Here is a 26,593-nt window from a genome sequence, read left to right on the forward strand (position 1 = left end):
CCATATCATCACAGATGTTGGCTTTTGAACATTGTGCTAGTAACAGTCTGGATGGTCCTAATCCTCTTCAGCCTGCAGGACGTAACATCCATGATTTCTAAAAACAGTTCTTGTCAGACCACAGCATGTATATGTATGTATGTCCAATTAGACACAAATGAACTCTGAAAGTGTTAATTCAACACTGGGGAATTTGCTGTGTAGTCATATCCTTTATTCAATCATGCTGGTTTTTAATGTTGTGCCGCCCGAGGGATCAAAGGTCACAGGGTTTTATATTGGTTTTCGGCCTTGCCCCTTACTTACAGAGATTTCTCTGGAGTCTCTGAACCTTTTGATGATGATATTTTCAGCAGCCCGAACTCTTTTAGAAACTATGTTGTAGGAATACTGTGTAAACTACTCAAAACCTGCTACGATATAGAGAGACCGTGCACCTGGTCCGCCGTCCGATCTTGCGCGTGCCATCAAACTTAGCGCACTGACTTTATTATAAATCATCTCATCTCTCATCTCATTATCTCTAGCCGCTTTATCCTGTTCTACAGGGTCGCAGGCAAGCTGGAGCCTATCCCAGCTGACTACGGGCGAAAGGCGGAGTACACCCTGGACAAGTCGCCAGGTCATCATTATAAATCATATTTATCATAAATGTATGTGTTGTGAATAATAGTTTCATGATTTCACTTTTTTATTGTTAAAAGTGGGCGGTACCTCGCATGGGTTTTCCTGTTCGTGCTGACCCCTTTGGGTGACGTTACCTTTTTTCCTTTTTGTAAATTATTGTAAATTTTTTGTGTAATTTATTATGTATTTCATATGGTTAATGTTCCCAATAAAGCTGAAAAAAAATATGGATTGTCTATGGTGAAATCCCGAAATTCCTTGCGATTGTATGTTGAGAAACGTTCTTAAACTGTTGGACTGTTTGTCCATGCAGTTTTTCACAAAGTGGTGAACCTCGCCCCATCCTTGCTTGTGAATGACAGAGCCTTTCCAATTACGAGTTCACTTCTTTACCTGTAGAACGTTCCAGGCAGGAGGTTTTTTTTTGGAACACTCCACATCTGTCCCTCTCTTTTGTTGCCACTGTCCCAACTTTTTTGGAATGTATTGCTAATCTATTGAATCTGTAAATCTCTATGATTTCATTTCTACAAATGAAACATGCACTGTAATTAAATCCTTACAGAAGTTCAGATGATTAAGAGGAGGATATCTGGATGAATGACAGAAAAAAAGATGCCTTTGGCAAGAATGTTTTACTGTGGCTTAATTTCAACTTAAACTGACAAAGAATTGCTTTGCCAACATTATATTAGCTATTTTTGAAATATTGGGTGGTTAAAGCTTGCAGCTGCAGAAAAATCATAATATTCATTTCCCTAAAAAAAATTTGTGAACATTTGGTTCAATACTAACAAAGTACCAAATTTTCATGTCTGTATCAAGAAGTACCAAAACTATTTACTCATACTCAGTCTGAAAAAATGGCATTGATGCATCTATAGTTTGTCAAATAAAATTATTTATAGTGGTGTTTAAAATGTCTCTTTCTACCTCTGTACACTTGAGAATTACTACGTCCTTTGTTTTTTTAACCTACCTACATACACGTACATATTTTGTTACAGAGAGACCTAAAGCTCTGGTGTCCATAAATCCTGATACACGTGTTCATTGGAGAGTGTGTTACTCTCAGATGTAACGCACAGGAAGGAGGAGATTCTCAGAGCTCATACAGCTGGTATAAAAACAAAGATCCACTCTCCACAGAGGGAGGACATGTAGTCTACAGAGTCCACACAAACCAGGAGTTGTTTCTCTGGTCTGTTGGTGACTCTGACCGTGGTTCCTACACCTGCAGAGGACAGGATTCAGAGATCAGTGATGAGATAAGATAGCCTTTTATTATCCCACAAGGGGAAATTTACATTGTTACAGCAGCAAAATATATAAAGAGAAAAAGATAAGGCAGTGAAGGAGGAGTGCAAAAGTACCAAGTATACAAAAAAGGATATTATATATAGGAAATAAACTACAAAATTTAGAGAGAAAAAAATTTAATTTGTATAAATTAACATGTTTGCAGAAATATAGTTAACATAAGTGTATAACATAGGTTGAATACACTACGTGATACACGGGCGGCACGGTGGTGTAGTGGTTAGCACAGTCGCCTCACAGCAAGAAGGTTCTGGGTTCGAACCCAGCAGCCGGCGAGGGCCTTTCTGTGTGGAGTTTGCATGTTCTCCCTGTGTCTGCGTGGGTTTCCTCCGGGTGCTCCAAAGTCCAAAGACATGCAGGTTAGGCTAATTGGTGGCTCTAAATTGACCGTGAGTGTGAATGGTTGTCTGTGTCTGTGACCTGCGATGATCTGGTGACTTGTCCAGGGTGCACCCCGCCTCTCGCCCATAGTCAGCTGGGATAGGCTCCAGCTTGCCTGCAACCCTGTAGGACAGGATAAGCGGCTACAGATAATGGATGGATGGATGGATACTCTAGCTGTAAATACACAGTAATTAATACAAACCCAAGTCAGAAAATGTTGGGATGGTATGTTGAAATTGAAATTAAAACAAAACAATAATTTGTAAATAAATTTGACCTGCATTGCACTTGAAACGAAACAAAAGCGCATTTATTATTATTGTTTGTTTTTCCTCAAAATAAACACTTATTTTGATTTGTGGAACACGTCCAAAAATTTGGGACAGTAAAGCATTTACCACTTTGTAATATTGCCATTAATTCTCTCAACACTTACAAGATGTTTATGGATGGAAGACACCAAGTGATGAAGCATTTCAGGTGTTATTTTGTTCTGTTCTTCCTGCAAACAGGTCTTAAGGTGTGCAACAGTACAGGGTCGTCACTGTCATACTTTCCACTTCTAAATTCTCCACGCATTCTCTATTGGGGACAGAGGGGACACTCCCTCTTCTTCCATAGCCACGCCTTTGTAATGTGAGCAGAATGTGGTTTTGCATTGTCTTGTTGAAATCTCCCTGGAAAAGATGTCGTCTTGAAGGCAGCAGATTTTGCTCCAAAATCTCTGTGTACTTTTCAGCATTAATGCTCAATCACAGAAGTGTAAGTTACCTTTGCCAAGGGCACTGACACAACCCCATACCATGACACACCCTGGCTTTGGGACTTGTTCCTGGTAACAATCTGGATGGTCCAGAGCACACAGTCTCCATTTCTTTCAAAAAAGACCTGGAAGACTGATTCGTCTGACCACAATACACGTTTCCACTGTGTGATGGTCCATCCCAGACACCTTTGAGCCCAGAGAAGTTGATGGCTCTTCTGGACACAGTTAACATAAGGCTTCCTTTTTGGGCAGTGAAATTTTAACTGGTATTTGTGAATGTAACTCTGTATTGTAGCTTGACAAAGGTTTGCCAAAGTAATCCCGACCCCATGTGGTTCTATCAGCGACAGATGAATGGCAGTTCTTGATGCAGTGCTGTGTGAGGGATCGGAGATCACGGGTGTTTAGGATAGGCTTGAGCCCTTACCCTTTACGCACCAAAATTCCTCCAGATTCATTGACTCATTTAATGATATGATGCACCATAGAGGGTGAAATATCAAAATCCCTTCCCGTCTTCCTTTGAGAAACATTGTTTTGAAACATTTCAGTCATTTTCTCACACATTTCTTTACAAACTAGAGCTCCTCGGCCCATCTTTGCTCCTCAAATACTCGGCCTTTCCTGGATACTGGTTTTGTCCCAAATCATGATTACAATCACCTGTTGACATCATCTGTTTCAAATCACATAATCATTGAATTGTTTTCCCTCATTACTAGCCCTAAATTGCCTCCTCCCAACTTTTTTGGAATGTGTTTCAGGCCTGAAACACAGGAATGGATGTATATTAACAAATTAAATGAAGTTGGCCAAGCAAACATGAAATATCTTGGGTTCATTCTGTCTGCAATGAAATACAAGACAAAGTAAATTTAGAAATCACTGATTTGTTTTTATTGGGTTTTTTTTTTTGCATTTTCCATTTTCCAACTTTTTTTTCAGATTTGGGGTTGGATATGTCACGTTATAATATGCAGTATATATGTTTATAAACAAACATCTGAACTCCAAGTGTTGTAAAGTCATATTGATTTTGTTGAATAAAGCAATTTTCATAAACTATGATAGAAAAGATAATGAGAGTTAAACACAAATTCACTGTTATGAAAACATGGGTTTAATGTGTTTTAAATAAAAATCATACCGCTGTACCTGGCCCAAGATGTGATCGGAATCAGAATATTTCATTTCAACTTTTGCAGATTCTTCCAAATTATTGTGTTTACCGTATTTTTCGGACTATAAGTCGCACTTTTTTTCATGGTTCGGCTGGCCATGCGACTTATACTCCAGTGCGACGTATATATGTTGTTTTTTTTTTCACCGCGGAATAACTGGAGCTGATGCCGAGTCTGATGACAGCCACGCAGAAGAAGAGGAAACGGCGCTTCATCTGCCGCTGGAGGCAGAGTTGTTCAGAAGCGACACCGAGGATGAGGAATTCAATGGATTTGCTGATTTGGAGTGAAATCATCAGCTTGATAAACTTGATTGACCTGTGTTTTATTATTAATGATAGGCCTATAGTTATTTAAATAAGTTATGTAGTGATTTTAGGCAGTGCTTAATTTGTGAAGTGGGAGGTCCCAGAACGCAGGAGGTGGGTGGGTCCGGCGACTCAAAAAAAAAAAAAAAAGGCGGGGGATGGTTTACTATAACTTTACGCATATGCGCTTATTGTGTGTGTAAAATAATAATAATAATAATAATAATATCAGACATTATGATCTTAGAAAACGCTTTAGTGACAAACAGTTACAGACAGTAATATGTCGTGATATTATATTATAAAATATTAATTTTTATTAGTCTATATATTAAATTATATATTACATTTATCTTCTAAAATAACAGACTGTACTCATCACAACCGGTTTATTTCACCATTGGAGATCAGATCACACAAGACATGAGTTAAATGACTCATTTTAAGGATTTAAGTAGGGGATTTAAAAGCGGTGGTTGTTGTTTTTTTTCACTAGACGGTTGTTTTTACTACCGTACCTGTCTTTGGAGATGATATACCTATAGCCTACTTGACCTCTGATTTGATGAAATAAAATTCGACAAAAATGAAGAATGACACTCCTCGATGATGACTACACCTTTAATAACACAGATGAAAGAGCCATGGGGCGATAATAAGCCCTACCGGTAAAAATATTCTAAAAGCAAACTGATTAATGCATCAGTAATAGGCTACTAATATTAGCTATAATAATAATATAGGCTATTAGTAATAACGATAGTGATAGTATTAAAGATAGTAGTAGATATTTAAAATAATCAGACTAGGCTACTTACAGGGCAAAGGGCGCGTTATCACTGCTCAGCTGTTCGTTTATTAAATAAACAATGCAGTCGCGCAGTAATCACGCGCCTCTTATCAGATAGAATCACAGATTCTATGGATAGAATAACCCTTCAAAAAAGTGCGACTTATAGTCCGGTGCGACGTATATATGTTTTTTTCGTCTTCATAATGCATTTTTTGGCTGATGCGACTTAAACTCCGGAGCGACGTATAGTCCGGAAAATACGGGTAAATAAAAATAGTACCTCTGTACCTGGTCCAAGATATCATCTGAATCAGAATATTTCATTTTGTTTCAACGTTTGTAAATTCTTCAATATTATTCTGATGATGTTGCATATATCACAGAAACTCAGATGTGTAGTTCCACTCATCTAACATCTTGATGTAATTCGTAATTATTTATAACATTTCCTGACTGTGTATTTGGTCTTTTGTAGTTACTCTGTGACTCGGTGACCAGGGCTTTGTAAAATAAAGTGTTTCTGTAAGAAACCATAACTACTGACAAATCACTTTCATCACATTCACACAAACTGGAACTGCTCACATCACGATCACCACTTATTGCTGATATAGCTGTTTTTCACAGCCCTGTTCTGCTTCCTTTTACCAGTGACAGGAACACGAGTGTGTAAGAATGCATCATAATGTATATGGTTCATAAATACGACAGCCGACATTATCCAGTTCAGTTTGGAAACAGATGATACCTGTTCATAAATATACATTTTTAAAAAATTAATTTTGTTGTTGATAAAAACTTATTTTTTTGGAGATTAGATGATAAATGTTCCACTGTTCCGAAATCATCATGATATATGAATGATGACAAATTCATCATGATAGTTTAGATCTTGTATTATTGTTCTACAGCGAGCTCGAAACCTATAGCATCCGTGAATCCTGATAAACAGGTGTTCAGTGGAGACGCCGTCACTCTGAGACGTCTGTGACATACAAGATGAAAGTGTCTCTAGCTGGCAGTATAACTGGTATAAAGATCCTTCACACAGTCGTGTCAGTAATGAACAGGTGTACACAATCAGTGGTGTTAAAGTGACCCACACAGGTAACTACACCTGTAGAGGAGCAGAGAGAGGAGGCTCACGCTCATCACACTTCAGTGATGCTGTTACACTGGAAGATGTGGGTGTGTGAGTTTGCTTGAGTGAGACATTAAAATGTGAAATTAGATATTCTTAGATTCTCATTATTAAATAAACCTACAAATTAACCATTTTGTGTTTCCTGTGTAACAGCGAGACCACCGCCAGTACTGAGTGCATCTCCACAGAGCTGGCTGACTGAAGGAGACTCAGTGACTCTAAGCTGTGAGGTTACAGGCTCCTCAACAGACTGGACATTCAGCTGGTACACAACTGTTCCCTACAGATCCGGATTAACTCAAATAACAAATAGTCGTGTCTATAACATGTCTGTGGAGCTCCTCTCAGACAGCAGCAGAGGATCTGGAGGCAAATACACTCTCAGTCCTGCTGCTCTGAAACACACAGGAGTTTATATGTGCAGAGGAGAGAGAGGAGAACCAGCCTTTCACACACAGTACAGCAATCCACAGCCTCTATGGATCACTGGTGAGGAACATTAACAATGGGTTTGGGTTAAAGTTTCTGACTGCAAAGTTGAATTCTGGGTAAAATGTTCTATTTCTCTTGCTTTTGGAATTTTGAGATGCTTTGTTGCTGCACACACTGTGTCTCCTATGTGTAAATATTTTGCCGAGATAAAATACGTCCCACATTTTACGATTCCGGAGATCGCTGAAGCAAGTGAGCAACAATATCACATGACCACTGTGGGGCGTGTTGGACCTACTTTGAACCAAAACAAGTCGGTGTGGGCAAACATGGTGGACTCGTCTCTCCTGCCAGCTAAAATCCAGTGGAAATGAAAAGGAAAGCCTGCCTAGTGAGTGTAACTGCAAGATAGAGCAAGGTTAGATGACGTGTCATTTTTCTGGACAGATAACTAAATCATTCTGGCTAGTGTTTAGCTATCTTAGCCTTAGAAGCCATGAACTCCACGGTAGCGTGTATGGAGTTATACACCTAATGTTTTGATCTTACAGAGAAAGAAACAATAACACAAAAGCAGTAACAGAGAAAATATATATTTGTCTTTTTTTTTTTCGAGCAATTCCAGCGTTATGGACGTGACACTTGAACTCAAAATGGCAACAAATGACCCAGTGCATGTTTTATTGTCTCCCAGTATTTAAACAGGTGTTGCATATTTTAAGGCTGTACCATACTGGAGAAGTGATAGAACAAGAACAATTCCCATAGTACATCTAGGGCATGCCAGAAAATGCCAATAAAAGATGCATTATGGATGTGACAGAAAAAGTATCACGCTTCTTGGGTGACTGTACATTTTTATCAAACTCTGTGAAATTGTAAACCTAATGTCGAAATGGAGATATCCATTTGATAGAGGGGTCCAAGGTGAATATTAAAAAATCTTTGTTTAAAATATTTTGTATTTCATGCAGAGTTTCGGAAGGAAAAGTCAGCGTTATGGATGTGACGAAATTCCGTTATGGATGTGACGCGTCTGAAATAGACATGGCGTATGTTTAGAAAATCAGCAATTTAACCACCATAACCCTTTGAAAAACTCTCTAAATATCAGCTAAAACTATCAAAGTTCTTAAATAATATTTAGGATGGCTATTGTTTTGCTGTTTTGTGGATTTTAGCATACATTTTTGTGGCTTGTGGCAATAATATAGAATTGTACATGATCAAAGTTATTAGTGTCATTAGCTAAAGTAGTGAAGGCGAAGGGAACAATTCTTGTGACAAATTGGTTCAACTTATTCACATCTGTAAAATACAGGCCTAGGTGATATCTCTGGGAGTGGTTTTGATGTATTACATGTTGCTTTATTTTTGCATGGTGAGGTTGACATTTACATGGAATTGCCCTTTCACGGATCTATTCGTGAAGGTCAACCACAAATTACATCCCTGTGACTCAAAACTCTCCGAGGTCGATGCAGAGTCACAATGTTTTCCGCGCATCACCATCCTGGTGTGACGCAGTTCCATAGTTATGCTAACTGGTTAAAGCTCCCCGCATTCGGCTGTTTCCTGTTTCTGTAGGGCCGTACCGTATACCTTCAGAGGGAGGAAAATGGTCCCATAACAGAGAAAAGCGACCCTCAGGACATCAAAATGATCACATCTCGTCAGCCTGATATTGTTCTTGCGAGATGTAGGAAAATGCCATGCATGGAAAATTTTTTTGAAAATTTCAGATCACTTTGTAGTCAGCACCGTTAAACAGAGTATGATATGGTGGTGTGAATGTCAGTTGAGATTCATTCAATATTTATTAATATGTATAAGGCAGTTAAAGAACCCTTCACTTCTCGGCCTTTTGGCTAAGATCAAGTGTAGTATTTGTTCTTATCAGTTTAATATCTGATATGTTCTCTAAATGAGCAAGTTTTTGGGCAGCACGGTGGTGTCGTGTTTAGCACTGCTGCCTCACAGCAAGAAGGTTCTGGGTTCGAGCCCAGTGGCCGATGGAGGGCCTTTCTGTGTGGAGTTTGCATGTTCTTCCCGTGTCTGCATGGGTTTCCTCCGGGTGCTCCAGTTGCCCCACAGTTCAAAGACATGAAGTCAGGTTAACATGGGGCAGCCTTGAGCTGAAGTGCCCTTGAGCAAGGTACCTAACCCAACCCCTAGCTGCTCCCCGGGTGCTGTAGTATGGCTGCCCACTGCTCTGGGTGTGTGTGCATGTGTTCACTGCTTCAGATGGGTTAAATGCAGAGGATGAATTTCACTGTGCTTGAACGTGCATGTGGCAAATAAAGGCTTCTTCCTCTTCTTCTGAATGCTGGTTGAGTTTGGTGACAAAAGCCATGTGCTGTCTTTTTGTTCCGTCTCTGCTCCTCATTTTGTCATTGGTTTATTTTCCCTGATATAAAGAGGACGAAGGAGATGATTGAGGATCTATGGGCTGGAGGGTTTAATTATAAAATCCAGAAAGCCAGAGCAGGTCAACACTGGAGATGTAACTGAATATGAATATATTATTTAGAATGAACAGGGGTGGCCACATTTTAATCAAATTTAACTCCATGAGGCGAGTGATTCACTAATTTAGTGTCATAAATGAGATACATTTCTGCACCTCTAACATTATGTGTGTGTGTGTGTGTACGAGAGAGAGAGAGGTTTTGACCTGTGTGTACCTGGTAGTGTGTACCAAAGGAGGTTGAATTGACCTCCTCTTTTGATTATTTATTTATTTATTTTATATATATATATATATATATTTATATATATATATATATATATATATATATATATATATATATATATATATATATATATATATATAATATTGTGTGTGTGTGTGTGTGTGTGTGTGTATGTGTATGTATGTATGGGGCGGCACGGTGGTGTAGTGGTTAGCGCTGTTGCCTCACAGCAAGAAGGTCTGGGTTCGAGCCCCGTGGCCGGCGAGGGCCTTTCTGTGCAGAGTTTGCATGTTCTCCGTGTGGGCTTCCTCCGGGTGCTCCGGTTTCCCCCACAGTCCAAAGACATGCAGGTTAGGTTAACTGGTGACTCTAAATTGACCGTAGGTGTGAATGTGAGTGTGAATGGTTGTCTGTGTCTATTTGTCGGCCCTGTGATGACCTGGCGACTTGTCCAGGGTGTACCCCGCCTTTCGCCCGTAGTCAGCTGGGATAGGCTCCAGCTTGCCTGCGACCCTGTAGAACAGGATAAAGCGGCTAGAGATAATGAGATGAGATGAGATTAGGAGGTCAATTTATATATAAGGAGGTCAATACAACTTCCTTAGGTACACACTACACACGGATCAACTGTGGATAACAGTTGAAATAATCCTGACTGCATGATCGGGGGATAACAGTGAAATGAGTGAGCACGGGGAACACATTTACTTAAATATTTAGCTTATTATTTGCTCATTCTTTCATGTGAACGTTTGTTCATTTAATTAAAAACACATTTGGAATGGGCGGCACGGTGGTGTAGTGGTTAGCGCTGTCGCCTCACAGCAAGAAGGTCCTGGGTTCGAGCCCCGGGGCCGGCGAGGGCCTTTCTGTGCGGAGTTTGCATGTTCTCCCCGTGTCCGCGTGGGTTTCCTCCGGGTGCTCCGGTTTCCCCCACAGTCCAAAGACATGCAGGTTAGGTTAACTGGTGAGTCTAAATTGACCGTAGGTGTGAATGTGAGTGTGAATGGTTGTCTGTGTCTATGTGTCAGCCCTGTGATGACCTGGCGACTTGTCCAGGGTGTACCCCGCCTTTCGCCCGTAGTCAGCTGGGATAGGCTCCAGCTTGCCTGCGACCCTGTAGAACAGGATAAAGCGGCTAGAGATAATGAGATGAGATGAGATTAGGAGGTCAATTTATATATAAGGAGGTCAATACAACTTCCTTAGGTACACACTACACACGGATCAACTGTGGATAACAGTTGAAATAATCCTGACTGCATGATCGGGGGATAACAGTGAAATGAGTGAGCACGGGGAACACATTTACTTAAATATTTAGCTTATTATTTGCTCATTCTTTCATGTGAACGTTTGTTCATTTAATTAAAAACACATTTGGAATGGGCGGCACGGTGGTGTAGTGGTTAGCGCTGTCGCCTCACAGCAAGAAGGTCCTGGGTTCGAGCCCCGTGGCCGGCGAGGGCCTTTCTGTGCGGAGTTTGCATGTTCTCCCCGTGTCCGCGTGGGTTTCCTCCGGGTGCTCCGGTTTCCCCCACAGTCCAAAGACATGCAGGTTAGGTTAACTGGTGACTCTAAATTGACCATAGGTGTGAATGTGAGTGTGAATGGTTGTCTGTGTCTATGTGTCAGCCCTGTGATGACCTGGCGACTTGTCCAGGGTGTACCCCGCCTTTCGCCCGTAGTCAGCTGGGATAGGCTCCAGCTTGCCTGCGACCCTGTAGAAGGATAAAGCAGCTAGAGATAATGAGATGAGATGAGATGACACATTTGGAATAAAAATACTGCCCAAAAACATAAAATGGTTTCATTAATTAATTACCACATTATATTTGTAATGCTTTCAGATGATATTATATATTCTCTTATTTTAAACACTTTATATTTCATTAGGTTTTGGTTAAAAACGAATGCCATGTGACCTTATAGACTGGATTTAGCAACTACTAATGCCTTCAGCAACGGCAGTACAATTGCCTTTAACAACTACTAATGCCTATATCAGGGACGCACATTACAAAGATGCTCTTCAGATTCCTTCTTACGAGTGAGTTCAGGAAAACCATGTACAGAGACAATGTTCGTTGCTTAAGAGTCTCTCAACTCACTCTTTAGCTCTAAAGGGCAACATTACTGGAAAACCCACCCCTGATCATGTGTTCTTAAAGTGGCATTCCACCATTGGATGTATTTGTTTGGCATAAAATACAATATATTTTATGACAACATGACTAGACAGAGAAATATTTTAGCTTCAAAATGATATATCAAACATAATTTTTTGACAACGACAAGTATATTAATTTTGCAACCAAAGTCACCTACCCTTTTAATTTCCGCGCGGTAGTGAAACGTGATGTCATCGGCAGGTTCCCCTTCTTGTGTACCACGTGACGAGTGACGTGGCACATATTATCAGCAATGGCGGATAGAACGCGATAAAAATAATACCAATAAATCTAGCTAACTAAAAGATTAACTCAAAATTTTTCGCAATTTTTTTGGCCCTCATATACGAGGAGAAATGACTCTCTCACTTTGGGGGTTTCCTGGTCTAAAAACAGACCGACACATGGTACACAAGAAGGGGAACCTGCCGATGACATCACGTTTCACTACCGCGCGGAAATTAAAAGGGTAGGTGACTTTGGTTGCAAAATTAATATACTTGTCGTTGTCAAAAAATTATGTTTGATATATCATTTTGAAGCTAAAAGGTTTCTCTGTCTAGTCATCTCATCTCATTATCTCTAGCCGCTTTATCCTTCTACAGGGTCGCAGGCAAGCTGGAGCCTATCCCAGCTGACTACGGGCGAAAGGCGGGGTACACCCTGGACAAGTCGCCAGGTCATCACAGGGCTGACACATAGACACAGACAACCATTCACACTCACATTCACACCTACGGTCAATTTAGAGTCACCAGTTAACCTAACCTGCATGTCTTTGGACTGTGGGGGAAACCGGAGCACCCGGAGAAAACCCACGCGGACACGGGGAGAACATGCAAACTCCGCACAGAAAGGCCCTCGCCGGCCCCGGGGCTCGAACCCAGGACCTTCTTGCTGTGAGGCGACAGCGCTAACCACTACACCACCGTGCCGCCCCTGTCTAGTCATGTTGTCATAAAATATATTGTATTTTATGCCAAAAAAATACATCCAATGGTGGAATGCCACTTTAACAGATACAAAGATGTTAACAGGAGGCACAAGATTCTGGGGTTGTTTTGTTTGTTTGCTTTCAGGAAACTTTTCAGAAAGACAGGCCCATAAATACTTCAGGTTTAAACACTAATACAAACACAGATATGGATATTCAGAGGACCTTCTAGATACAGATGATGCCATGATGTTAGACTGTTATTAAACACAATACAAATAGGGAAAATCCAAAAGAGTCATCAAAAGCAAAGGGTCTAAACACAGCAATGGCAATCACAAACTTAACATGACTCTGAACTTTGCACTGTGTAAATGTATGTGCTGGTCGAATGTAATCTACAATGAGGAAGGATTATCTGGGGTTAAACTTTTCTGTGTTATGACCCATGCTATGGACTGTGTCTTTAATTACTGGATTAATAAACAGAAATCTGGACACACATGCACTTACTGTATATCCTTATTGCATATTGCACTGATTCTTATTTACATGACTCTCTTCTCTGTTTAAGGTGAATCTCCTCCAGTCTCTCTGATCATCAATCCCAACAGAACTCAACACTTTACTTCTGACTCTCTCTCACTGAGTTGTAACTCTACTGACCAGAGTCGTTCTACTGGATGGACAGTGAGACGATACACACACAGTGAGGGAGTGTTAGATTGTTCTCCATGTAAAATCAGCTCCCTCTCCACATCCTACACTGGAGTTTACTGGTGTCACTCTGAATCTGGAGAAAACAGGAATCCTGTTAACATCACAGTGCAGGGTGAGTCTTCATGTAGTGTGTTTATTATTCAAGGAAAAGGGAAATGTTTCATTACAGAATATTCAGAACTCTGAGTTTCCAACTGGGAAAAACTGTTCAAGAAGACAAAAACATCTGGAATTTTTTCTCTCAGTACATTCCCTGTAATTTCTGTAATTCTGAGTACGGATATGTTTATGCTGTTACTTTCCAGACTGAGTACGAGTCCATGCTTACAGATACCCACACTGATAATGAAATGAGTATTTTATTGAGTATTAATCAATCAGGGATGTCACAAAGCATTTTATTTCTCTCTGTTTATGTTGATTGCTGCTGTGCGCAGTGAACTCATTGTGCTTGGTTTCCGATTAATATGTTCTGGTATTAAAACAGTGTTTGTAATAGAGAGTGCAAGGTGGCAACCTGAGTCATATCAGTGAGTTTGGTGATTTAGAAATGTGCTGTGAATTTCACCTTCACTCACAAGTAAAGTGTAGACGGTGTGGAGCGAGGCGAAAGCAAGTGTACATGGCTCAGTGCTCAGTGCTGTCATGTGTGACAGTTTCTCTCCCGTCTGTTTGTATACAGGTTATTTATAAATTCAGTATCGATCAATGAGAGAAAACAGTTATTTATTTTGTAAATGTGGTTTTCTGTGTTGTAGATGGTGCTGTGATCCTGGAGAGTCCTTTCCATCCTGTGACTGAGGGACATCCTCTGACTCTACGCTGTTTATATTGGAACCCAAAGCCCTCAAACCTCCGAGCTGATTTCTATAAAGATGGATCAGTCCTCCAGACACAGACTACAGGAGAGATGATCATCCATAAGGTCTCAAAGTCAGATGAAGGTTTCTACCACTGTAAACACCCAGAGAGAGAAGAGTCACTGAAAAGCTGGGTCTCAGTCAGACGTGAGAAACCTGGTGTGAATTTATTTTTATTTGATTCTAGTTTTAATAACATGGTTTAGTTGTACAGTGTTTAAAGCTTAAATTCTGCTCTCTTTCTCTCCTCAGTCCCAGGATTTAGATCCAGTGTTGGAACAGCAGGAGTGGCTGTGGGTTTGGGATTTTTGTTCATTGCGTTACTGATCTTAATGATCCTGCTGTGGTCCTACAAAAGAAAGAAAGGTCTGATAACTGATTTAGCGATTTTATGTTGAATATAGTCAGAATTTCTCAAGAAAAAATAAAATTATGATGCGTCACATAATAGTTTGATTGTTTTTTGCAAATTCTCAGTAATTAATGTGGGTGTGAGATCTGTCATACGGAACCCAGTTTAATAACAGAATCTGGATTTTTGTTAAATCATTAAGTTTAGTTGTAAATATGACTTTACTACAGGTTGTGCAGTTCATACATGTAGTTTCACTCCTCTAACTCCATATTATTATTAGAATTATATCATACTCCCTCTGTTCATTACGCTGTAATCAGGGCTGTGTAAAATAAAGTGTTTCTGTTCCTATTTACACCCTGTTCAGATGTAGAATCTGTCTCCCTCTATAGAAAAGCAGCAGAAAACCAATCAGACATCAGATCAGAATCAGAGGCGGTCAGGAGCTGAAGACTCTCAGGCAGGATATACAGCACTTCAGGCTGGTCAGACACTGTCTCAGTGACTGTTTATTTCTACATTTATTCACAGAAACTCACATCTTTCTTTGAAATCCATTGTAAAATTATAATATAATATTTTATTTGTTTGAAATCTGTTACATTTTGTAATCTACAGTCACATTTATAACAAATTCACTTAATCTTTGTTCTTTTTTCTGTAGGAACTGAACACATTTACGACACTGTGGCTCAGGCAGATACGAGTGGAACAGGTACAGTGGTGCTTGAAAGTTTGTGAACCCTTTAGAATTTTCTATATTTCTGCATAAATATGAGCTAAAACATCATCAGATTTTCACACAAGTCCTAAAAGTAGACAAGGAGAACCCAGTTAAACAAATGAGACAAAAATATTTCACTTGGTCATTTATTTATTGAGAAAAATGATCCAATATTACATATCTGTGAGTGGGAAAAGTATGTGAACCTTTGCTTTCAGTATCTGGTGTGACCCCCTTGTGCAGCAATAACTGCAACTAAACGTTTCCCGTAACTGTTGATCACTCCTGCACACCGGCTTGGAGGAATTTTAGCCCATTCCTCTGTACAGAACAGCTTCAACTCTGGGATGTTGGTGGGTTTCCTCACATGAACCGCTCGCTTCAGGTCCTTCCACAACATTTCAATTGGATTAAGGGCAGGACTTTGACTTGGCCATTCCAAAACATTAACTTTATTCTTCTTTAACCATTCTTTGGTAGAACGACTTGTGTGCTTATGGTCATTGTCTTGCTGCATGGCCCACGTTCTCTTGAGATTCAGTTCATGGACAGATGTCCTGGCATTTTCCTTTAGAATTTGCAGGTAAAATTCAGAATTCATTGTTCCATCAATGATGGCAAGCCGTCCTGGCCCAGATGCAGCAAAACAGGCCCAAACCATAATATTACCACCACCATGTTTCACAGATGGGATAAGGTTCTTATGCTGGAATGCAGTGTTTTCCTTTCTCCAAACATAACCCTTCTCATTTAAACCAAAAGTTCTATTTTGATCTCATCTGTCCACAAAACATTTTTCCAATAGCCTTCTGGCTTGTCCACATGATCTTTAACAAACTGCAGACGAGCAGCAATGTTCTTTTTGGAGAGCAGTGGCTTTCTCCTTGCAACCCTGCCATGCACACCATTGTTGTTCATTGTTCTCCTGATGGTGGGCTCATGAACATTAGCCAAATGTGAGAGAGGCCTTCAGTTGCTTAGAAGTTACCCTGGGGTCCTTTGTGACCTCGTCGACTATTACACGCCTTGCTCTTGGAGTGATCTTTGTTGGGCGACCACTCCTGGGGAGGGTAACAATGGTCTTGAATTTCCTCCATTTGTACACAATCTTTCTGACTGTGGATTGGTGGAGTCCAAACTCTTTAGAGATGGTTTTGTAAGCTTTTCCAGCCTGATGAGCATCAACAACGCTTTTTCTGAGGTCCTCAGAAATCTCCTTTGTTTGTGCCATGATACACTTCCACAAATGTGTTGTGAAGATCAGACTTTGCTAGATCCCTGTTCTTTAAATAAAACAGGGTGCCCACTCACACCTGATTGTCATCCCATTGATTGAAAACACCTGACTCTAATTTCACCTTCAAATTAACTGCTAATCCTAGAGGTTCACATACTTTTGCTACTCGCAGATATGTAATATTGGATCATTTTCCTCAATAAATAAATGACCAAGTATAATATTTTAATCTCATTTGTTTAACTGGGTTCTCTTTATCTACTTTTAGGACTTGTGTGAAAATCTGATTGTTTGAGGTCATATTAATGCAGAAATATAGAAAATTCTAAAGGGTTCACAAACTTTCAAGCACCAATGTAGCTTTATTTCATATCAGACATTTCCTCTTACATTAGGTGACTTAACTGTAGATTAACTTGATACAGTAAAGTACAGAAGTGTCTTGTGATTAACACACTGCACTGTGTTCAGGTGAAGCTGCAACTGAGAGCAGCGAAGCCACTTACGCAAAGGTCACGAAGAAAAAGAAGGCAAACAGGAACAATGGTAGAGTGTTTTTAATGCTGGGACATTTCATGCATTTGTTGAGAAACAAAGTCAGCAAATAACACCTGAAATTTTCAGCACATTCAATAATTTAATACATAAACGTATCAGGATCCAGGGTCTGCATTTTTCCTCCAGATCAGAAGAATCAGTTCCATCACAGGCTCCATTAAAAGCAGTGATGTGATCTACCGAGCACAAGTCATAAAGATATCGCACATTAAAAAGATGCCACAAACTGAATGATAAAGGAAACTAAAAGAGTTTAAAGGAACAGTCCACCGTACTTCCATAATGAAATATGTTCTTCTCTGGATTGAGACGAGCTGATCCGTACCTCTCCGAGCTTTGCGCGACCTCCCTGTCAGTCAGACGCGCTGTCACTCCTGTTAGCAATGTAGCTAGGCTCAGCATTGCCAATGGTATTTTTTGGGGCTGTAGTTAGATGCGACCAAACTCTTCCACGTTTTTCCTGTTTACATAGGTTTATATGACCAGTGAAATGAACAAAGTTCAGTTACACAAATTGAAACGTGGCGATTTTATATGCTATGTAAAGTCCGCACTATAATGACAGGCGTACTAACACCTTCTGCGCGCTTCGACACCATCACTCCTGAGTGAAGGTATCAATGCGCTGTCGAAGCGCGCAGAAGGTGTTAGTACGCCTGTCATTATAGTGCGGACTTTACATAGCATATAAAATCGCCACGTTTCAATTTGTGTAACTGAACTTTGTTCATTTCACTGGTCATATAAACCTATGTAAACAGGAAAAACGTGGAAGAGTTTGGTCGCATCTAACTACAGCCCCAAAAAATACCATTGGCAATGCTGAGCCTAGCTACATTGCTAACAGGAGTGACAGCGCATCTGACTGACAGGGAGGTCGCGCAAAGCTCGGAGAGGTACGGATCAGCTCGTCTCAATCCAGACAAGAACATATTTCATTATGGAAGTATGGTGGACTGTTCCTTTAAAGATTTACTCTCTAAAAAAGCAGCTCGTGTTCAGTGTAGATTTAGCCAGAGATGGATCATGACTTGTGTTTCTGTTTATGAGTGATGTATTACACGGCTAAAGATCACTGGGATGGTTTTGTTCTCTGCTACTCCAGGTGCTGATGCTGAACAAGGTGCAGGTGTTGGTGATGTGACTTATGCTGAGATTGAACTTAAACCACCAAAAAAATCGAAGAAAGTAAAAGGTAGAGTGAAATAATGAAAATGTATTTTGTATCATGGATCATCTGCACACTACTCTTATTTCATGCTATGATGTCACGAACAAAACAGTCAGTGATGTGCTGTTACAGGGAAACGTCAAGAACAGGATAGTGTGAAGTAGTGGATTTTCATTTCCTATAATAGCACATCCCTGAGGGTTTTATTCCCCCAGGGCCAGGCCAAGATTTTGTGGGGCCCTAAGCAGATTTTGATTTGGGGCCCCCACCACCTCGGCACCGCTGATACTATTGACTATTGTTGATGATTGATCGTTTGCATATCTACCATAAATCTAACACACCCATTTTCAATTTTATTAGTTGTACAGGTACCTGTGTTTTTTTTTTTTTTTTTTTTTTTATTTATTTATTTTTTTTTAATCATACCAGTGTCAACCTGGCACGGTTTTACCCACCTCTGGGTTGAATTTTCAAAGGTAGCAATCTCACAAGAGTGGTCTGGTGTTCATGTGCACTTTAATATTGAAAGTGATACAGTACTAAGTGGCAGACTGAATGTGGTGGACTGAAAAGTAACAGAATAAACCAGCAGACAGTGCACTTTTTGCTGCATTTTCAGTCGATGCTGAGGAGAGGATTGGAACCCAAGTTTAATCTGACATCCGTTACAGTGCACGTGCGTGAACATGACACCAACTTTGACAGAGGCAGTGAGAATTGATTAACCCAAAAGGCTTGGCTAGGCAGCCCGTTATCATAAAATAATTCAATATTAGGTTTACTATTGACATAATACTAATGCAGCTCAAACAATTAGAATACTGTGAAAAAGTTCATTTTTTTTAATAATTGAATTCAAAAAGGTAAACTTTCATATCTATATTCATTACACAAAGTGAAATATTTCAAGCCTTTTTTTTGTTTTAATTTTGATGATTATTAGATTAGATTTCACTTTATTCATCCCACATCGGGGAAATTCATGTGTTACAGTAGCAAGAAAATGTCATACAGATAAATAACACTGAAATAAAAATTAGGCAAATGAAAGATGAAAGGATATGGGACATGGATTTTTACCTGGGCATAATTATGTATAAAGGACATAAGAAACGCCATCTAAATCACTGCAGGGCGTCAAAAATGTGAAAATCATCACATTATTCAAGTTTTTCTATACATCAGCGTAAAACAAGGATTCGTTAATGAGCTAGGTGGTCACGTGACCCGTGACGTCACAAAAACTTTCCAAGGAGCCAGCGTTTGGGAATCTAATGTAAACAGGTTGCCGAAATGGACACCATCGACAGTGACATTCCCGATGTTTCACAGAGATGTGAAGTTAGACCCTATCAATTCGAACCGATAGCTGGAAATTCACATGAACATGGATCTTGTCTTTACTCTGATGGGTCAGATGATTCTGAGAGAGAGAGAGTTCATTCAGCCCTCATGAAACTGAAAGCGGTCGGCTGGATAACACTTCCTGGTAAGTTAAAAACAATTCTGCTCAAAGGCTAATGATCTGTTGAAAGAAGTATTATTTTTGTATCATACATTGAAAGTTCATCATAGATCTAGCTAAAGTCCGTTGCAAGCTAGTTTTTTTTTTGCTGATATTTTTCGAGATTGATTGAGATACAATGCTTCCAGAGTCCGAGATGAAAACATTCAAAATGGCGAAACGAGTCAGAATTATGATAATCAATAATTGATACACCCAAAATTATAATACTAATCCTTACCTCGGCTTTCAGTCGCTTAGCGCAGAGGTCTTCAACAGGGGGGTCGCGAAATCGCACCGGATCACTCATATCAACAAAAATATTCCTGCCCTGTCCCCTGGCCTCCGTCACGGATGCAAACAGGGATGCATCCAGCGCGCCTTTCGGCGGATGCCGCCTTTTTCGCGGCTGAATCGCGCAGATCCGATTTTTTTTAAAAAATACCGATGTTGGTTCATGGAGCATGAGGCATGAAGTGTAAGGATGAGAGAGAGGCGGTTTGGGTCGGGAAGCTGCGCGCATTTGTGCAGCCTGGCGCAGGTGTGCGCGGCTTCCCGATTTGAACTGTTTTTTTTTTTTTTTTCTCATCCTTATGCTTCCTGTGTCATGAATTAATATCGCTCAGTACCTGAGTATTAATAATGTTGAAAGAATCCTCAGTGAAATGGTCTGAATACAGTTTGTGGGAAACAGTCGGTGCAAAGTTTTTTTCAACAGGTGTTCTGTAAAGTTGTCCTACCAAGCCTACTGCGCATGCGCGAAGCCTACTGCGCATGCGCAGGTGAGCCCACACTTTCCTCAGCTTCGGGTCCTTGGGGAATGCAAAAAAACTTACTCCAGGGCATTTCCCATTGGAATTATTGCAACCATAAGCAGCACAATACACCATGATGTCCAATGTATGATGTCCAATGTACTTTAAAGACTATAAAAACAATTTTCTTGTCATCCACTTCTCCATTCATCTACCCGCTTGTGCTGTGCCCGAAAGTTTTTGTGACGTATGATCACGTGACAGCGGCTCTTCCGGTTGCAAAAAATGCATATCAGAAGTCGAGCAGAAATGCCATATAATCATCACGAATATAACGATTTTGCTGAATTTAATAGATGATTTTGTATTTGTTGATGCAATTAATTCATGTTTTTAATGGAAAGAAACTGATATAGCGTGCTTTTATGTTTCATGTCCCATATCCTTTAAATACAGAGGGCTATTTGCATTATCTACCGTGAAAAAGTATAGAAAAATTGCCTTATTGAGAGGCTCAGAAAAATTGCACATTACAGGTAGACTCTGTGTGTAATATATATGTATGCATAAAAATAGTTTAAGGCCTATATTATTGCTCATAATTGCATCGATGAGAGATGGCAGAGGTAGTAGTGGTGAAGTAGTGCAAATATAACGACAAACAGGTTATTGGTGCTACATTACAAGTTGTGGGTGTTATACAGTCTGACAGCAGCAGGTATGAATGACCTGCGGTATCTTTCCTTCTTACACTGTGGGTGTAGCAGTCTACTACTAAAAGAGCTGCTTAAAGCCCCCACAGCCTCATGTAGGGGGTAAGAGGGATTATCCATGATTGATGTCGGCTTGGCTAACATCCTCCTCTCACCCACCACCTCAATGGAGTCCAGAGGACAGTCCAAGACTGAGCCAGCCCTTCTGACCAGTTTATTAAGTCTCTTCCTGTCCCTCTCTGAACTTCCACAGCCCCAGCAGACCACAGCATAGAAAATCAGTGATGCTACCACAGAGTCATAAAAAGTCCTAAGCAGTGTCCTGCACACACCAAAAAACCTCAGTCTTCTCAACAGGTGGAGACTACTTTGGCTCTTCTTGTACAGGACATCTGTGTTGTTAGTCCAGTCTAGTTTGTTGTTGAGGTGAACACCCAGGTATTTGTACTCCTCCACGATCTCAATGTCCAAACCCTGGATGTTCACTGGTGCAATTTGAGGAGCAGTCCTTCTGAAATCGATCACCACCTCCTTCGTCTTGCTGGCGTTGATGCACAGGTGGTTCAGTTCGCACCAGGCGACAAAGTTGGTGATGACCTCTCTGTACTCCAGATTGTCCCCCTCTGACACACGTCCAATGATGGCTGTATCAGCTGAGAACTTCTGGAGGTGGCAGCTGTCCATGTTGTAGCTGAAGTCAGATGTGTAAAGAGGAAAGGAGACAGCACTGTACCCTGTGGGGAGCCCCTGTGCTGCAGACTGCCACATCAGAGACAGTCACAGAGCCTCACATACTGTGGTCTGTTAATGAGGTAGTCGATGATCCATGCAGCCAGGTGGCAGTCGACACCAGCTCCCTCCAGCTTCCCCCTAAGCCAGGGGTGTCCAAACTGATCCGTAAAGGGCCGTGTGGCTGCAGGATTTCATTCCAGCCATGCAGCAGAACACCTGATTTGGCTTATTCAATCAACTGACACACCCACCCTTTAATCAAGGGTGGGTGTGGCTGCAAGTATTTGACTGTGTGAAGACAGTTCAGTTGATTGAATGAGCCAAGTCAGGTGTGCTGCTGCATGGCTGGAATGAAAACCTGCAGCCACACGGCCCTTTATGGATCAGTTTGGACACCCCTGCCCTAAGCAGTGATGGCTGGATTGTGTTGAAAGCACTGGAGGAGTCAAAGAACATGATTCTCACAGTGCTCCCAGTGCCCTCCAGGTGCAAAAGTGACTGGTGGAGCAGGTAAATGACAGCGTCATCCACACCAATGCCCAGTCGATATGCGAACTGCAGGGGGTCCATCTTGCTGTTCACCAGGTGTCGGAGGTGGGAGAGAACAATCCTCTCCATGATCTTCATTAGGTGAGATGTTAAAGCTACTGGCCGAAAGTGGTTGAGCTCCCTGGGGTGCACAGTCTTGGAAACTGGAACCACACATGATGTTTTCCACAGAAGTGGAACTTTCTCCAGACTGAGGCTCAGGTTGAAAATGTACAGAAGAATCCCACAGAGTTGATCTGTACAGTCCTTAAGCAGTCTGGAGCTGATACCATCAGGGCCAGCAGCTTTCCTCGTCTTGATCCTCCTCAGCTCCTTCAACACCTGATCAGCTGTTATGGAGAGGCGAGGGGTGTAGCCGAGGTGTGACTCCTGTAGAGTGAGGTCGGAGGTGGAGTGTGTGGATTGGTCTGGCAGGGAGCGGAGGGGGTGATGTGGTGTGAGGAGGGAGCTGTTGGTGTCAGAGGTATTATGGGGGGGGGGTGAAGTGATATCACAGACAGGTCAGGACTATGGTGAGTGGGGGAGGGTGGGGTGGCACAGTCAAATCTGTTGAAAAAAAAAAAGAGATTCAACTCATTTGCCCAGTCCTGGCCCCAGATACATGGCCCCTCCCACTGTCCTTTGTGTGGCGAGAGATGGTTTTCAGGCCTCTCCATACCTCTCCGGTGTTGCTCCCCTTGAGGTGCTCCTCCAGCTTCCTCCTGTAGCTGTCTTTGCATCTCATTATCCCCCTCTTCAGCTCCCTCTGCACTCTCCTCCTTGTTGCCAGATTTAAAAACCCTCTTCTCCTTATTAGGGCTTTTAGTTCAGAGGTCACCCAAAGTTTATTGTTGGGAAAACACCGTAACTTCCTGACTGGCATAGTGTTAACACAGAAATTAATGTAATCCGTGATGCAGGTTGTCAGGCTATCAATGTCATCCCCGTGAGGTTCACACAACACATCCCAGTCCGTGGTGTCAAAGCAGTCCCTCAGTGCCATACTGGTCTCCTCAGACCAGCTCCTTACATACCTCTTGGTGGGTGGTTGTTTATTCACCATAGGTATGTATGTAGGGGACAAGTGAACCAGATTGTGGTCAGAACAGCCCAGCGGGGGGAGGGGTGATGAGCTATATGCATCCTTGGTGTTCACATACATTAAATCCAAAGCCATTATGGCTTGCAGCTCATGAAAATCAGAAATCCAGTATCTCAAATTATTAGAATATTTCTTAAGATCAATCAAAAATGATTTACAATACAGAAATGTCCAACTTCTGAAAAGTATGTTCATTTCTACATTCGATACTTGGTGGGGGCTCCTTTACCATGAATTACTGCATCAATGTGGTGTGGCATGGAGGCGATCACTGCTAAGGTGTTACCGAAGCCATGGTTGCTCTGACAGCAGCCTTCAGGTCATCTCTATTTTTGGGTCAGGTGTTTCTTGTCTTCTTTTTTTCCCCCCTTAAGCAGTTTAGATGAGCTGGAGTTTTATTCAGGAAATTAATCAAGGATTTGTTTCTTGTTCCCAACTAGAGACAGCCAGTCTGGCTGAGGATACTGTATACTCAGAGCTTCAGCAGAACATGAAGGTAAAACTCATGACATTTATAATGCCTAAAAGGCAATCCAAACACCATGAGGTAAAAAACATGTTTAAAGGTGGGTGCTCATTGGGCAGAATTTGACCACAAGCAGTTATGAGGTGACAACAAAAATATTGTGTTCATGTTTCTCCTTGACCCTCATATCCATGTCCACAAAAACCTGCCTCTCAGAATCTATGGTGACTGGAAGAGTTCATCTGTGTTAGTTTAGTTGCTATCGAGGCAACTTTCCATCATCTCATTCTGCTTGGTCAGTCACATCATAGTTCACTATGAACTTACGAACAAGCCTCATAACTTCCTAAATTGTTGCTGTGGTCATTGCTTCAAACTGTTTAGTAGTTTGTACCACCATCGATGGCAATATCAGGAGAAATGTATTTCTAAAAATACTTATGCAAGCCCTTTCTCTCTCTGCAGTGAGCTGTGAGTCTGTGCACGCTGACGAAGTGACGGTCATCAAACAGATCAGTGGAAAACTGTTAATTGTGTCTGTCTTCTGTTTCTTCCCAAAATGCTCAGCTGTTAGCTTTAAACTGCTATTGTTATGGTCTAAGCTTGGATAATGCCAAACCTGCCAGCAATTTTGAGAACTTGCTCATATCAACCATGCTCTGATGAACCTGCAGAAGCCAAAACATCAGGCTCTTACTGGAGATGTGTGTAAATAACAGAAGTTCAGGCCATGGATCAAGTCAGTCTGAAGAGTTTAACATGCATGAAAATCCCTCACCTTTCGGCGAAATTCGCCGTTTTGAAACCAAAATGGGTGACCTACATGAATCGTGTAGATCCGATGAGAAAAAAAATTGGGGGGGTGGGGGTTTTGATATTGACCCAAAGGGCAAGGAGGTCGCTTCGCACCCTGTAAAAGATTTATTCCTTTGTAAGGATAAATTGTAAGGATTTATTCTTAATTGTAAAGGATTTAGTCTGTGATCCTCTGTTCAGTATTTTTGTTTAAAATGACCGAGGCTTTCTGTCTCAGCTAGACACATTATCTTTGTTTAAAAATTCCATTCTGTCTGCACATTGCTGTCATATATCATCAGAACATTTTGTTTATTGATCAGAAATGTGTCATTATGTTTATGATTGATTCAAGATTTACACACACAGCGCCAAGGTCTTCAGTGATGTCACACCTTCACTCACACACACACACACACACATCTGAACATTCCATCAGAACACTGATGTAATTAAGATGTGACCTGCTCAGACCAAGGTTTCCCTACAGTCTCTGAAGCATGCAATGATGTCATACACACACGCATAGACACAGATATCAAAATGATGTCACTCACTCACTCACCCCCCCCCATATATATATACACACACACACACACACACACACACACACACACATCTGCAGTGATGTCACTTCATCCACACAGATAACAGACACACAAAATCCCCTGTATTTTCTTGCCTCGTTGGGGACTTGTGAATAAAGATTGCGAACTTATGGGGTTCCTGTCTTTTTTCGCGACTCACCCCAGAGCGGCTCTGGGTGACACAGGGGGACTGATCTCGAGATGGCGTAATCGCTCTGGCTGAGGGCAAGAGGTGAAGAAACTCAACACACCCATAGACAGTTCGTGCCAGTTTGCGCCTCCTCCTCCTGCTTTGATATTGACACCATAGCGACGAGTACATCTTGCTGCAAAGGGCAAGCAGCATCATTTCGCACCTCTTCTCCTGCTGGCCAGAGCGTGCACGCATCAGTCAGAGTGCAGACCAGACCACCAGAAGCTGGATTGAGTCATCGGACTGAATTTCCTACTTTTTTCAAACTTTCCTGATTGTTATCAAAACAAACAAAACGTCCGGCTTGATTACGTCAGCATTCGAAAGAGGGTGCGCGCCTTTTGACAATCCCTGTGTCCGAAATTGCTTGCTACTAACTATATAGGGCACTGTATAGTGGAGATGCCATTTTGTAGTGCTGTCCGTGCTGAAAGAAGTCAAATTAAAAGTCTCAAATTTGATTTAATAAAAGACAGCAGCAAAGAAGAAAGTATTCAGCCTTGATTTAACCCATTGACGCCTGAAACGCCTGCAAAAAAATGTCTGCAAATGCCTAAGCCAGTTTTTAGAAAAGGTCCCCATCTGCCTGAGGGTTTTCTGAAATAAAAATAATTAATTGAAAACGCCTATGAAAAATTCAATATCTCAGCCTCTGAAGCACATAAAGACATGAAATAAGTTGCATTTAAAAGATAAAATTCTCTGTTTTTATTGGATCATGCTCATTCAGCATTAACACTAACACATTTTTATAAAAAAAAACAAATCTCAGTCAGATGAGTAAAAATAAGTATTATATGATTCATTCATATAAAGAACGACAATATCAACACAGAT

At 41.1% G+C, this 26,593-nt stretch overlaps 1 protein-coding gene and 1 pseudogene across 1 annotated transcript in view; both read left to right on the top strand.

Annotated features, from left to right (window-relative positions):
- Positions 1-25,723, top strand: part of LOC132882157 (B-cell receptor CD22-like) — a 173,218-nt gene extending 147,495 nt beyond the window's left edge. The window contains exons 9-17 of the mRNA XM_060915426.1: positions 13,328-13,585; positions 14,232-14,490; positions 14,578-14,699; positions 15,081-15,173; positions 15,353-15,403; positions 17,121-17,195; positions 18,313-18,402; positions 24,156-24,211; positions 24,647-25,723. Of these exons, the coding sequence (XP_060771409.1) occupies positions 13,328-13,585; positions 14,232-14,490; positions 14,578-14,699; positions 15,081-15,173; positions 15,353-15,403; positions 17,121-17,195; positions 18,313-18,402; positions 24,156-24,211; positions 24,647-24,649 (1,007 nt within the window). The 3' untranslated portion in view covers positions 24,650-25,723. The remainder of the gene's footprint in view (positions 1-13,327; positions 13,586-14,231; positions 14,491-14,577; positions 14,700-15,080; positions 15,174-15,352; positions 15,404-17,120; positions 17,196-18,312; positions 18,403-24,155; positions 24,212-24,646) is intronic.
- Positions 8,804-8,927, top strand: LOC132897954 (U2 spliceosomal RNA; annotated as a pseudogene).
- Positions 25,724-26,593: the final 870 nt, after the last annotated feature.

The sequence above is a fragment of the Neoarius graeffei genome, chromosome 1 (assembly GCF_027579695.1).
Source record: "Neoarius graeffei isolate fNeoGra1 chromosome 1, fNeoGra1.pri, whole genome shotgun sequence".
Classification (NCBI taxonomy): domain Eukaryota; kingdom Metazoa; phylum Chordata; class Actinopteri; order Siluriformes; family Ariidae; genus Neoarius; species Neoarius graeffei.